The sequence below is a fragment of the Nymphaea colorata genome, chromosome 2 (genome assembly GCF_008831285.2).
Source record: "Nymphaea colorata isolate Beijing-Zhang1983 chromosome 2, ASM883128v2, whole genome shotgun sequence".
In the NCBI taxonomy this organism is placed as follows: Eukaryota; Viridiplantae; Streptophyta; class Magnoliopsida; order Nymphaeales; family Nymphaeaceae; genus Nymphaea; species Nymphaea colorata.
This window is the reverse complement of record NC_045139.1, coordinates 20,547,104-20,559,668: the sequence shown is the minus strand read 5'-3', so window position 1 is coordinate 20,559,668 and position 12,565 is coordinate 20,547,104. Positions and strand designations below refer to the sequence as shown.

General features: G+C 39.2%; 1 protein-coding gene across 1 annotated transcript; it reads left to right on the top strand.

The window, feature by feature from the left end:
• Positions 1–781: 781 nt before the first annotated feature.
• LOC116248299 (TPD1 protein homolog 1-like) lies at positions 782–2,229 on the top strand. Its single transcript, XM_031621023.2, has 2 exons — positions 782–1,023; positions 1,718–2,229. Exons 1-2 carry the CDS (start codon positions 951–953, stop codon positions 2,038–2,040), a joined length of 396 nt encoding a protein of 131 aa, XP_031476883.1. The 5' UTR covers positions 782–950; the 3' UTR covers positions 2,041–2,229.
• The last annotated feature ends 10,336 nt before the right edge of the window (positions 2,230–12,565 follow it).

Here is a 12,565-nt window from a genome sequence, read left to right as displayed (position 1 = left end):
GGGAAAAAAGATTCACGGATTACTTAAATGCGACACCAACATTTTCTCCTTTTTCCCTTCTTTCCATTACTCTTTTTTTTGTTTTTTTTGCTTTGTGATGTCTACATGTACCTTTTAATAATATGGTGTCCTGTTTAATGGTATGTGCAGAATTACTTATAATACAGTGCATACATTTAAAGTGATCTAAAAGGTCATCTTTTGTTTTACTTAAAAGGCACCAAAATAATAAACAAATCTTGGATCTAGTTATTCAAATTTTTCAACGTTAGGTTTAGCCGTTTAAGTAGACCAACAAATATTCTATCATAAATCACGGTAAGTGGATCCCACATCTTACAAATTTTCTCCATTGGTTAGGGTAGGGTGTACACAATTGTTTTCCATTCTTGAAACTTTTAAGTTTCCATTATTAGCTCATTCATTTCCAAGACATAAGTACGGAGGCATCTGAGGAATTTAAGAAATCAAAACAAGTTTTAAAAACTCCACATTTTAGTCAACAGCGGAACACGTTCAAAAAGCTTTTTCTTTCTTCTTAACCATGTTAAATATATATTTGGGGCCTGATTTAACCGACATACTTTGTCAAATTAAAAGAAAAAAGACATATATATATATATTTATTTATTTCAGATGTAGGGAGGAAATTAACTTTGGTAGGTGTATCGTTTGAGAAGGGAGTAGCTTGACTGTGTTATCCAAGAAACAACGACGCTGGCATTAGAAAAATACATGTGCTCACGGGTCGTTGAAAGAGTGCATTATAAAAGGAGAAGGTGCCAAACCTCCGAATCTCACAAGAATCACCACCACTCCATAATTAAGCGTATATCTGCCATCTCCTTTCCTCCCTCCTCTCCGCCTCTTTTTGCTGCTGCTTCTTCTCCGAGCAGAAACAGAAATCAAGGAAGGTAGCAACACCACAACACAGGAGCAGCTCCCCAAGAATGGCCGCCACTCTTGCTCCTTCGTCCTCCAAGCTCTTGGCTGCCTTTCTCATTCTCTACATCGTCGCTCATGGTACCTCTCTCTCTCTCTCTCTCTCTCTCTGGTTTTCTCTTTGCACTCCGTAGTCTTGGACAATGGTGGCTATTCAAAGTTGTTCTTCGTTCAACCACTTATCGAGGGAACTTGGAACAGTTAAAAGATGTTGCTTGGCTAAGACAACCTGCTCTGCTTTTGCAATATCCCAGTTTGTCCCGGATTTTCCCTTCCGCCTGCAAGATCCCACTTTATCTCACCTCATCCCCGTAATCTGCATAGACTGGCAGAAAAAGCAGACGGACCATTTTACCAACTCGTTGTTTCTTTTTTCACTTGTCAGTAACTTCTCGAGTCCTCGACATGTTAATTTACAGAGTCTGGACCGATAATATCATCACTGCCGAAGAATCACAAGTTCCTGTTACTTTATCATCAAAATCCAATATTTTAAATTTCTTCTTGTCCATATTTGCGCTGTCTTCAGTGCATGTGAATCCATTTTCCTGTCCCGCCCGGTTGTCTTGCAACTGCTGCTTGATTTGCTTTGTCTTGGGATGTGCGTCGGGTGATCTTATCTGTTAGCAATAAAGCATGACGTCTCACAGCACATGGTCTCGTGAAGCCTCGTTCCAGCTCTGTCATTTTTCACACAAATATTTCTATGAAAATCAAACACATTACAGTCTAATATAGATGTTTTTACTTTTGCTTCCAAACTGGGTTGTGGCAGCTTCTGGGAAATTATGTGATAAGTCGAGCGTGAACGTGAGCTACGAGAGAACAGGGACGGTGGTGGAAGGACAGCCGGAGTGGGAGGTGGTGGTGAGGAACACATGCGGCTGCAGCCTCTCCCATGTGCAGCTCACATGCACCGGGTTCAGCACCGTCAAGGAAGTGGACCCCAGACTGTTCAGAAGCCTCGCCAAAGACCAAGACCACTGCCTGGTCAACGACGGCAAGCCCATCGCGCCCAGCTCCACCGTCCGCTTCAGCTACGCTTGGCTCACGCCCTACGACCTCCCTTTCTTCTCCGCCCAACCCCGCTGCACTTGATTGACTGTTCAGGCCACACCAAGAGGCCCCCCACTTAAATGGAAACCATGGTGTGGTGTGGCGTGGTGTGGTGTAGTGTGCTGCTTGCTCTGCCGTTGTGCATGTACTTCATTTCTTGTGAAATCAACTATAACCTTTTGTTAGTTTTGATGGTTAATATGTGATATATATATCTATTGGAAGTTCGCACTTTTTTGAAGTGTAAGGCCTAACCTCGCTTGTACAAGCGATCGTAGCCACATTTTCTTCCCAACAGTGAAAAATTCTGAAGTCAAAAGTCAAACCGTTAAAACTTAAAGAACCTTTGTTTTGGCCAAGGACCAGCTAGAGATTGAACATGTAAGTTTTAAGAGCGCACAAGAACAAAAATCTCGAGAAATAATCAACTTTGTATGCTCATGTTCTACTGGTTGTCATTTTGAACGATTGAATGATGTCTCAAGGGGAGACTTTTGCGGTTTTTCTGCCATGGCGGCTGGGTGAGTGAGTCCAAGAGACCTAGGCGTATTCCAGCCGACGCCCGCAACATGCCGGGAAAGCTTCCCACAATGAAATCTTTGGCAGATATCGTCTGCGAGCGTTCTGGAGATCAGGAAGAACTTCGTCCTCTGGAGTGGTGCATCGTGATGGATGCGCTCGCATAGTAATTTTTTGTGAGGTTTTGGAGGAAATGAAAGGGCCATTTAAATAGTATACGCTGTGTTGCTTTGTCGGTGATTCTTCTAGACGGAATATGGATTTCAGATTCATGATGGAAGGACTTTGAAAATTATGGACGCCGATAAGGAACCCTAAATTCTCATTAGGGAATAGGGGGACTTTCTTGTGCATGTAGATTCTGAGGAGAAACTCAAGATAGTCCTACGACAAGGGGGAAATTACAAGAACCTCTAATCAATGAAATATCTTGTGACCAAGTTTATGTATAGGAGAATGAAAAATGTGCATAGTATCTCACAGGAATCCAGCTGGCAAGCACCAGAATTTGGTGAAGTCAAAAATTGGAGAAAAATTGATGGTTTTGTACATGTGCAGAAATTTCATGCAATCAATACATCAAATCAATAGTACTTAGCTCACAGAGGTAATTAGAAAGTTTCAAGACCAAACCCTACTGGTAAACAGTAAAATCTCACAGAAAAATTTGGATACATGCCTTACAATAATAATATAAACCCTAAAATCATTCACAAATAAATATAAACTAAATATAAAGGTGGAGGAACCGACTGGATGTTGTCTGGACACCAAAAATCAAAGAAAACGTGTAGTAATCATCGGAAATGTGTGGTAATCGTTAGTGGGAAGAAGAGGGAGGAAGAAGGAAGGAAAAGAAAGGTTCGAGTGGACATAAAAAGTCGAGGAAGCCATTAACAACGCATGGAGAATGTCAGTAAAGGCATAACTTTAAAACGTCGCTGAAAATATTGTGGAACTTTCACTTACGCGTAGTGAACGACGATGAAACCCCTTTTTACTGACGTCTACGATTAAGGCATCAATTAAAAGGCAAATTCTACCGATGCACATTCTGAAGGTTAGTAATATTTTGCCTGAAAACACATACACCTATGCAAGGTATAGTACGTGTCGGGGAAATCATTATTTTTACCGACGTCGGGAGGCGGTCAATAAAAACTAACTTTCAATGACATGTATTTTCCATGTGTCGGTGAAAGCCTATGTTCATCGATGTCTTCCCCCATATGTTGGTGAAACACCAACACCACCGTTTGGATGTTGGTAAAAATAAACTTTCAACGACTGCCTTTTTCCCAAACATCGGTGAATCCACATTTGTTTTGCAGTGAAATCAAGATAATCCTACGAAAAGGGGGCATCGCATGTCGGATGTAGGTCCTTGGTGGCGTCAAGATGGGGACACTGGTGATTATTGGTTGATTGAAGACAACCTTCTTGTGACCCTTTTAATATGTCTCCCAGATCTCTCGTCTCATTTTGCTGCAGCGGAAGCTAATGCTCTGAACTCAGCCACACTAGAGGAACGAGCAACACTTTTTTTTTCTTTTTTTCTTTTTTGACGCCATGAGCTACAATTGGGTCCAATAAATGTGCAATATTATGTAAAGGAGCAACGAGTGTTGGGACATCTTGCCCAATCGATGTCCGAATAAGCTTTCAAAGGAATTGATTTGGGTTTATAAAATTGCATCCCATGACATATGGTGCCTTAACATAACGAAGTATCCTTTACTAGTTGAAAATGATGCACCATTGGAGAATGCATGAATTCGGAAACAAAATTTACTGCATATGCAAACAGGTGATTGTCAAGTGAGAGCACCCACAAGACTTTCATACTTAGTGATGCCAGAAAAGTTATGAACTTGAGAACCAAAACCGGCTATGTTTGCTACCATCGAAGTGGTTGTGGGATTGCAGGAGACCATCTAAGCATGCCTAAGAATATCATATCACATCGGTATTGGCTCATGAATAGGCCATTGCTTGTTCATTGCGCCAGAATTCCAAGGAAATAATGTAACTCACCGAAATCATTCATGGGAAAAACTTGCAAGACTTGCCGTTGAAAGTGACGTGAATATGTGCAATGGCCTCCTGCCAAGATAATGACATCAACATATAAAAGGGGTATAGAGATGGTGTTTTCCTTTCAATGCGTGAAAAAAGATGGATCAACACTATTGACACTGAGACCATTGGCAAAGAGATCATATCATGCCATGGCGCCTGCTTAAGGCGATACAAAGTAAAGTTCAATCGACATACATGATTGAGAAATTTTCCATATGTACTACCGATGGTTGCTCAATATGCATTGTTTTGGAAAGGTAACCATTTAAAAGACATTCCTGACATCTAATTAACGTAATGGCCAATCAAACATGAGAGCAATAGTGAGTACCACTTGAATAGTCATGGACTTGACCACAGTTTCTAGAAAATCAATCCCTTCCACTTAATTACAACTTTGAGCAACCAACCTCGCTTTCAATCATTCTACCTCTCCTTTACTTCTCTATTTTGTTTTAAACACCCAATGACTGACAATCACATACATTGAAGGTTCCCATGAAACCAAAGTCCAAGTGTCATTCTTCTGAAAAGCTTTCATTTCATCCTTCACTGCTTGGTGCCACCTAGGAAGGTTAAGAGATAGAATAGTGTCTCAGTTTAGTTGGTATATGGGTAGTGAGGAGGTATTTGGAATTAGGTTTAACAATTCCTAATTGAGATCTAGGGATCATCAAGTGAGTAGGTCGAGGTGGAGGTGGAGTATTTGGTGAGGATGTTACTGGATTAGGTTGGGAGAGGGAGAGTGTTCAACTGGTGTAATAGGGGCTTGAGTGTTGGTGGCGGTGTCTTGATCATGACTAGAGTGCAGTCTAGCAAGGTCATTGGGATCTGGTAAGGTGTATGATGGATTATCAGGATTAGTTGTGGGCTGATCAGAGGAGAAAGAAATGAGGCCATCACTAGAGGTAGTGAAATTTGACAAAGAGCAACGTCGAAAAGGATATAGCTATTCATTGAATACAACATGTTTAGAGATATACGTTCTTTGAGTAGTGTGATAAAGACACATAAACCATTTGTGGTACCTTTACCATTTGTGGTAATCACTGTAGTGGATGAACACACAAAGTAAGAATTTGGGTTCAATTTTTTGTTTATTACAGCTCTTAATATATGAAAAAGCACCTACATCCAAAAGAGCACATGCATGACTAATCGAGGAGTTTATCATAAAGGCACTCACATGGACTTTTCATATTTTATAGTATGAGATGGTAGACGATTTATGATCCAAGCTGCACTAGAGGGAGGTTCAATCTAAAAGCAAGGAAGGAGTTGACTATGGAATAACAAGAAGGCAAGTTCCATGGTAGAGCTATAGCTGTATTCAACCACTATGGAATCTTTGGGCATGCTTTATTGTGATGAATTACATGCTCCTTGGGATAAGAAATGCCACATTCTTGAAAGTCTTAATGTTCTTTCCAAACTGCATGGTGACTATCTTATGAAATTCTAAAAATTTTAGAAAAAATATTCATGCTTTCGTAGATAGATCCAAGAGAATCTAGTAAACTCATCAACAAGGAGAGCATAAGAGCAGAATTTCTAACAAGCATATAGGATTGCATCAAATGACTTGTACACGACCTATGAAATACTTAGTCCTTTGTCTAATTACCTTGGTTAAAGGCAGTAGGAATGGTTAGACCTTGTACCGATGGACGGACCTATTTTCCATGAAATTTTCCTCAAAACCCAATTTAAAATTTTGTTGCTTCCCATTTCTTCCTTCACTCAATCGATACCCCCGAGGACAGAAGGGGTGCGAACACTAGGATTACATCATACCCCACCATGTTTATTACACTAATTGAGCTGGTAATAAGTACCTTTGTATCTAAACTTTGACATCTTCTATATATGTTCTGCAGGTATCTTTGTTTCCTACTAGTGTAGTGACTAACAATTCATATGGCATGCTCTTTTCTTTTGCTTTTAATAATTTAACAAACTTTTTGAAGCAAAAGAATGTGTTTCACTAGAGTCAAAAGAACATGTGCCGAATGAGAATTTACGAAAAGTGTACATTTAACGAGATCGTTGGATTTTAGGTTCTCTATAATAGTAGCATAGACCCATCCTGGTACCTTCTTCTCTACATGTTGGCTGCCCCCAACTCTTTTCCTCTTTGCCTCTTTCTTCTTTCGACATTCTCAAATGAAATATCCCTTGGTACCACAGTATGAACACGCTCTTGTTTTCTGGTACCATGGCCTAGCAGGGTGCTGTTGATGGCACTTGGGATACTCCTTGTCCCTCTTAGATGGCGATGATCTTTGCTTCTTGAACTTTTCCTCATTTTTCACCTTATCACTATGCATCCTCTTTAACCAATCCTCCTTCGACCTTGCCTTGAAGAATTCACGCTTCTTGCCTTTCCCACAACTTCTATTTCAATCTTCTTCAAAGTGTGTAGACATGTCAATAGTATCATCTGAATCATTTGGACGATTGCCTATTACCTTGCTCCTTAGCCCACCTTTAAGTCCTCTCACAAATTTATATCCTCTGTCCACCTCAATATTGTAAATATGTTGACAATATTTTTTTAAATGTCAAAATTTGACAACATATTCATGTAAGCTCATGTTCCCTCTCTCCAATTCCAAGAACTATTGCACACGCTTTTGTCATGTGTTATGTATGCATTTCTGAATGTGTCCTTAAAATCCTTCCATGTTATATTCAGTTCAGTGAACTTTACCTCGAATTGTGTTTGCCACCACTCCTCTACATCCCATTTCAGCATAAAGGTTTCAAATTGAACATTCTTTTGATCTGGCACATCTAGACTAGCAAAGATTTTCTCGATCTCCTTTAACCATTCTTGTGTGTCATCTGTTGTACCCATTCTATTGAACTTCGGTGGGTGTATATTCACAAATTCTTTGTGTGTTGTGCCTTTTGCCTCATGATTCCTTATTCTATCAATCTCCACATTGCTTCTGCCAGAAGGAGTACTTTGCATTAGATCATGCATCAATCTTGAGATCATTCGTAGAGTATACATGATGAACTCGTGCATCTGCTGGATACCTCCCAATCGTGCTTCAAACACAAAATGGTGGATATCTGCATTTTGAGCTCGAACATTGTGAGGGCCATGATCACTACCCTTCGTCTTCCCACATTCAAGGTAAAAATCATGAATGTAATTTTTTTTATGTTTGTATCCAAACATATTTCTAGGTTAGTTCAAATCTTTGGGTCTTTGCCCAAACTTAAACACAAACACTCTTCTACACCAAACTCGGATGACATTCCTTATTTTCTTCTTTGCAACAGGTACTATGCATTGGACACAAATTCTAGTCATTGGATTTGATACCAAAGTTGTCATGACCCAAGTTTTGACACTAATTTTTTTAAAATAAAGAAAAATAACGAAAATGAACATCAAGTCCTACTAAATAGATCCAAAACAAGGAAGAACAATGTCATAACGACCCATGTAGAGCCGAAACAAAAAACTATTGACTCAACGATAATGAAGTCTCAAAAAAAATCTCAAATCGAACACAATGCTCAGATTGCCAATGATAGTCCGTCGCAAAACTAAGGGAGTCCATCCAACCATAAGTGAACCATGTTCGACAAAGTAGATATATGGTTATATCAAACAAAACTAGTATGCAGCTCAAGACTTCCACCCATGAGTTGAAGATTTCAAGCCACAGTAAGGCTAAGCTTACTACCACAATTGTAGTAACGTGATTCATTATGGGTTATAAAGATACATCGATAGTCTAACAACCACCAACCATGGTCAAAGTGATGAGCATCAGCAGAAATTCCACTATGCACAAACATAAGCAAGCAGAACCAATCTTCACTAGGCAATCCACATAAACTGAGGGTAACCTTTAGTGAAGCCTTCTAAGATATCCCAGATCACCAATGCAGCAACATGGTCCAACCACCCAGCCATGACTCAAGTGGTACACTGGCCCCTATAGGCACTTCAGGTGAGGTACCAGGAGATGTCTTGCTATCCAATAGAAATAGAAGCCCAGCCCCTTGTGCCGCCCAATACTTCTGTAAGCAGTCCAGTGCAGATGGAGGAATGGATAGCCACATTGAGCTCATGCCATCCCATAACCTCTTGGAAGAAAGCCAACTGCCAGACTCCACTTGCATTCACTTGTGTCATAGCATAAGACATATTTGGTGTTCTGTTATATATCAACAAATGATTTGCCATATCAAAACATATTTTAGAAGTTTTTATGGAACCTAGCCTTAAGTACAATGCCCAAGACCAATAAGTTCAACTAACCACAAGGAACACAATGCCATATAAAAATGATTACTATAATCAGATTGGGTTCACTTGGGCATTGCTGGTCAACATATCCCCAAAGCGAATAGAATGTCAGTTCTATTTTATTTATTTTGGAAAAGGACCTTATTACGGGACTTATTATCTTATTTCCACCAACATGTTTCTGCACTTTTCTCTTGTTTGATTACAGATACATCACAATTGATCCATCTGAGATTGTTTCAGTACCCAACTTAAAGTTCTTAGTGTATATAACATACTTTCTAGAAACTTGCATGCACAACCAAATTCGCACAACATGTTTTGGTGCATAACAGTCACTTGCTATATAATGTTTTTATGAACAACATTATCTCTATTCGAAGTGTCCACGTGGTTGCTATGTATACAAATACATATGAGCAACATTATGTTTACTCAAATGTGCAAATATGATTGTCATGTATATAAATGTGTAATAACATTATCTCTGTTCTAACGTGCACTTATGGTTACCATTTATATGTGTGTGTGTGTGTGTGTGTGTGTGTTGGAATTGCATTATCTCAACTCTAATATGTCCATATAGTGGTAATGTATATATATGTAAGAACAACATTGTCTTAGCTCTAATATGTCCATGTGGTTATCATGTATATCTGTGTAAGAACACCATTATATTACCTCTAATATGTCTATATGGTTGTCATATATATCTATGTAAAAACAACATTATCTCAGCTTTATTATATCTGTATAGTCAACATATATATAAATATGCAAGACCACCATTTTCTCGTGTCTAATGTAGGTTTATATGTATACAAGTATACACAAATGACATTATCTTGTCTCTATTTTCCTTAAAGTTAGTAGACATGCCTCACGGAATTGTGCACTATAATAGTTTTAATATAACTTTGATACAAATAACATCATTCCCTCAATAATAAATACATGCTTAACTTTGCACATTTCTAAATGCATTTATATATACATATTTTATTCCTCATATATATACCTTTCGTTATTTTTATATATATCTAAATGTGACAAACATACATGAACTACATGCTTCACCTAGGTCTAAATATTCTCATACGTGAAAAATATAAGATCTGCTCAACTCAATCCACTTGGTGTACTTCTAGCACAATTGACCAACACTTTAATTTACGATAGTTGCTGCACTAGTTATGTCTACACCCTTGCAACATATATATATATATATATATATATATATATATGATCAGATTATTGCATACTCATTCAACACTGCATAGATGTCCATATAGAGGCCTATTTTTATTTCAAGATATATACTTGAGTAATCTATGGACAGATGTAGTCCTTATTGACTATAGTTAATCAACTGCTTCTTCACCCTTGCAATACACGCATATTCATACACTTTTATATTACATAATGGCATTTGCAGATATATCTATATATATATATATATATATATATATATATATATATATATATATATATATATATATTGCATCCGTTAGAATGTGCTTGGTCTATTGCCATCGTTGTCTTACTGTTGATGCTTTTAGGGTTTGACAAGTCCTGCAATCGCGGTTTTGTTGTTGGGCTTTGACATCGCCATTTTGTTGCTGGGATTTGCCAACGTTGTGCTCATGTGATGTTATCACCTGTTGGTATTGTTGGAGTTTGTTGCTTCTTCGTTTCACCCTCCATCTCAGTTTGTAACTTCCCCTGGTCTGTCTCAGTTTGATGTTCATAGCGGTTCACCTCCCCAACGCATAGGTGTCTTAGTATCAATTCATTATTGCTAGCATGTGATCTTGTTGAACTTAAAAGGGTAGCATGCATTTCCTTGGCCTCTTAATGGCCTTGTTTTAATGTTTGATGGGCATTTTTACTCGGCTATGCAGTATGAATTGGGTGCAAGATTTGAAGTCAAGCCAACTTTTTATTTAAAAAAATGAGTTTTGAACAAGTCGAGTTCGAGCCCATTTAGTGGATCTCTGCTCGAGCTCGAGATTTTATGAGTCAAGCTTACCTCGAGCTGTTCCACCTCAAGCTCAACTTGGCTCGTGTTCACCCCATGTAATAGAGGTACTCATGGAGTGGAACCGTGGTTAGCATGGGATATTTTCTTGTTTCTCATTGCTTAGAGGAACAATTGCAGTCCTTGTTGGACCTGTGAGTTGGTGGAATTTAAGGAAATTAGTGGTTGCAAGAAGTAGAGGAGTTGCGTGGGGTGTAAATGAAAATATTTTTTTTATCATAAAAGCCTTGTTCTCACCATGGTCCTATAAAGGAGGCAGTTGATTTGCTAAAACTAGACATTCATCTGTCCTCTGAGTCTGAATGCGGGACCTCATAATAATGCTGAGGTTTGTTTCTCATATTTTCATGATTTGGAATAAAGGTAGGGAGACTGTCTCCCTGTGCACTTACATCGATCGGATTACTGGTTGTCATTTTTCTGGAAGTACATAAACACAGGATTTGCCATACTGAGCAAAAACCATCTTTTATAGAAAAAGGCCAAAGGAATGGAAGACTTTTTTGTATGTGGAGTGTAGGAAGTGACACATAGCGAACTTGGTAATACCCGAATAACAACTTGAACCCCACATTCAAAAGCCACTTTCTCTTTATTACTCACCAAACAGGAAAAGCAACAAACATGGGTTAGGTTATAGGAGGGGGGCACTCCCGGGCCATGGCCCGGGTGAGCCCAGAAAAAAAAAATTATATGTAAAAAATCAAATTTTTTGGCCTGACCCGTCGCTCCTCTTGGCCCTACTGTCGCTCCTCTTGGCCCGACCCGCGGATGGTTTGACCCATCCCCAAATAAAATTTTGGCTCCGCCCCTGGTTATACATACGTGTACTATATGCATACCAGATTCACCTGTATGAAGAGACTCTTGATCTTCTTCTTCTACATGAAGTGCCTTTAACTCTAATTCTCCCGTCGGGTTTGGCGAAAGTGAAACAGAAAGATGAAAGGAATTGTTCAATCATTTAGTGGAGTATAACTTTTGAAGGGAAAACTACGCACGAATACTGCAATTAAGGTTCAGATATAATATGTATCAAGCTGAACAAAGATGCCTACGATATTCAGATGTAAGACTAATTGGCTCGCTTTTCTATGCGAAATGGGGCTAGACTCGGAGCTGGTTTCCTTTTTAAGAAAATCGGACATTTCTGTCTCATTTTGCAAAAGCTTCCACACATCACATGCGCAAGAGCCGAATTGGCCCTCTGCCAGTGCACGCAATGGGCTAGCTAAGTTGCCAAAAGAATTGCAAGTGGGTTCGGTGTCGAGCCTAATGCGGCCAAGAGGGTCCAGCCTGTTTCAGTCTGGGCCCGGGCTATTGTACTCATTAAGGCCAAATGATTTGTCATAAGGTCGAGTCCTTAAGCTGGCACCCTTTTTGCTTCCTAATTAAGAGGAAGAGAAATTAAAAGTATGTCCTATGGGGAGAGACGTGACATGTGGTATGAGGTGTCTGTTGGGTAAGGGGGAAAGGGAAGTGCAGATGGGCCACATTGTTGTGAATTTTTCTTTTTTCTTTGCTTTTTTTTTTTTACCATACGTTCTAGTTCTACACATACAAGCCCTTTCTCTAAAAGAAAATCGTAAGACATGTTGAGTGGATCATAGCGGGACATACAGGTAGGGATGTCAACGGATCGGATACATCTTTAATCATAT

Coding starts and splice junctions, on each gene's coding strand:
- LOC116248299 (XM_031621023.2), top strand. CDS start 951: ATGGCCGCCACTCTTGCTCCTTCGTCCTCCAAGCTCTTGGCTGCCTTT. Junction 1,024..1,717: donor TCTCTACATCGTCGCTCATG/GTACCTCTCTCT, acceptor GGGTTGTGGCAG/CTTCTGGGAAATTATGTGAT.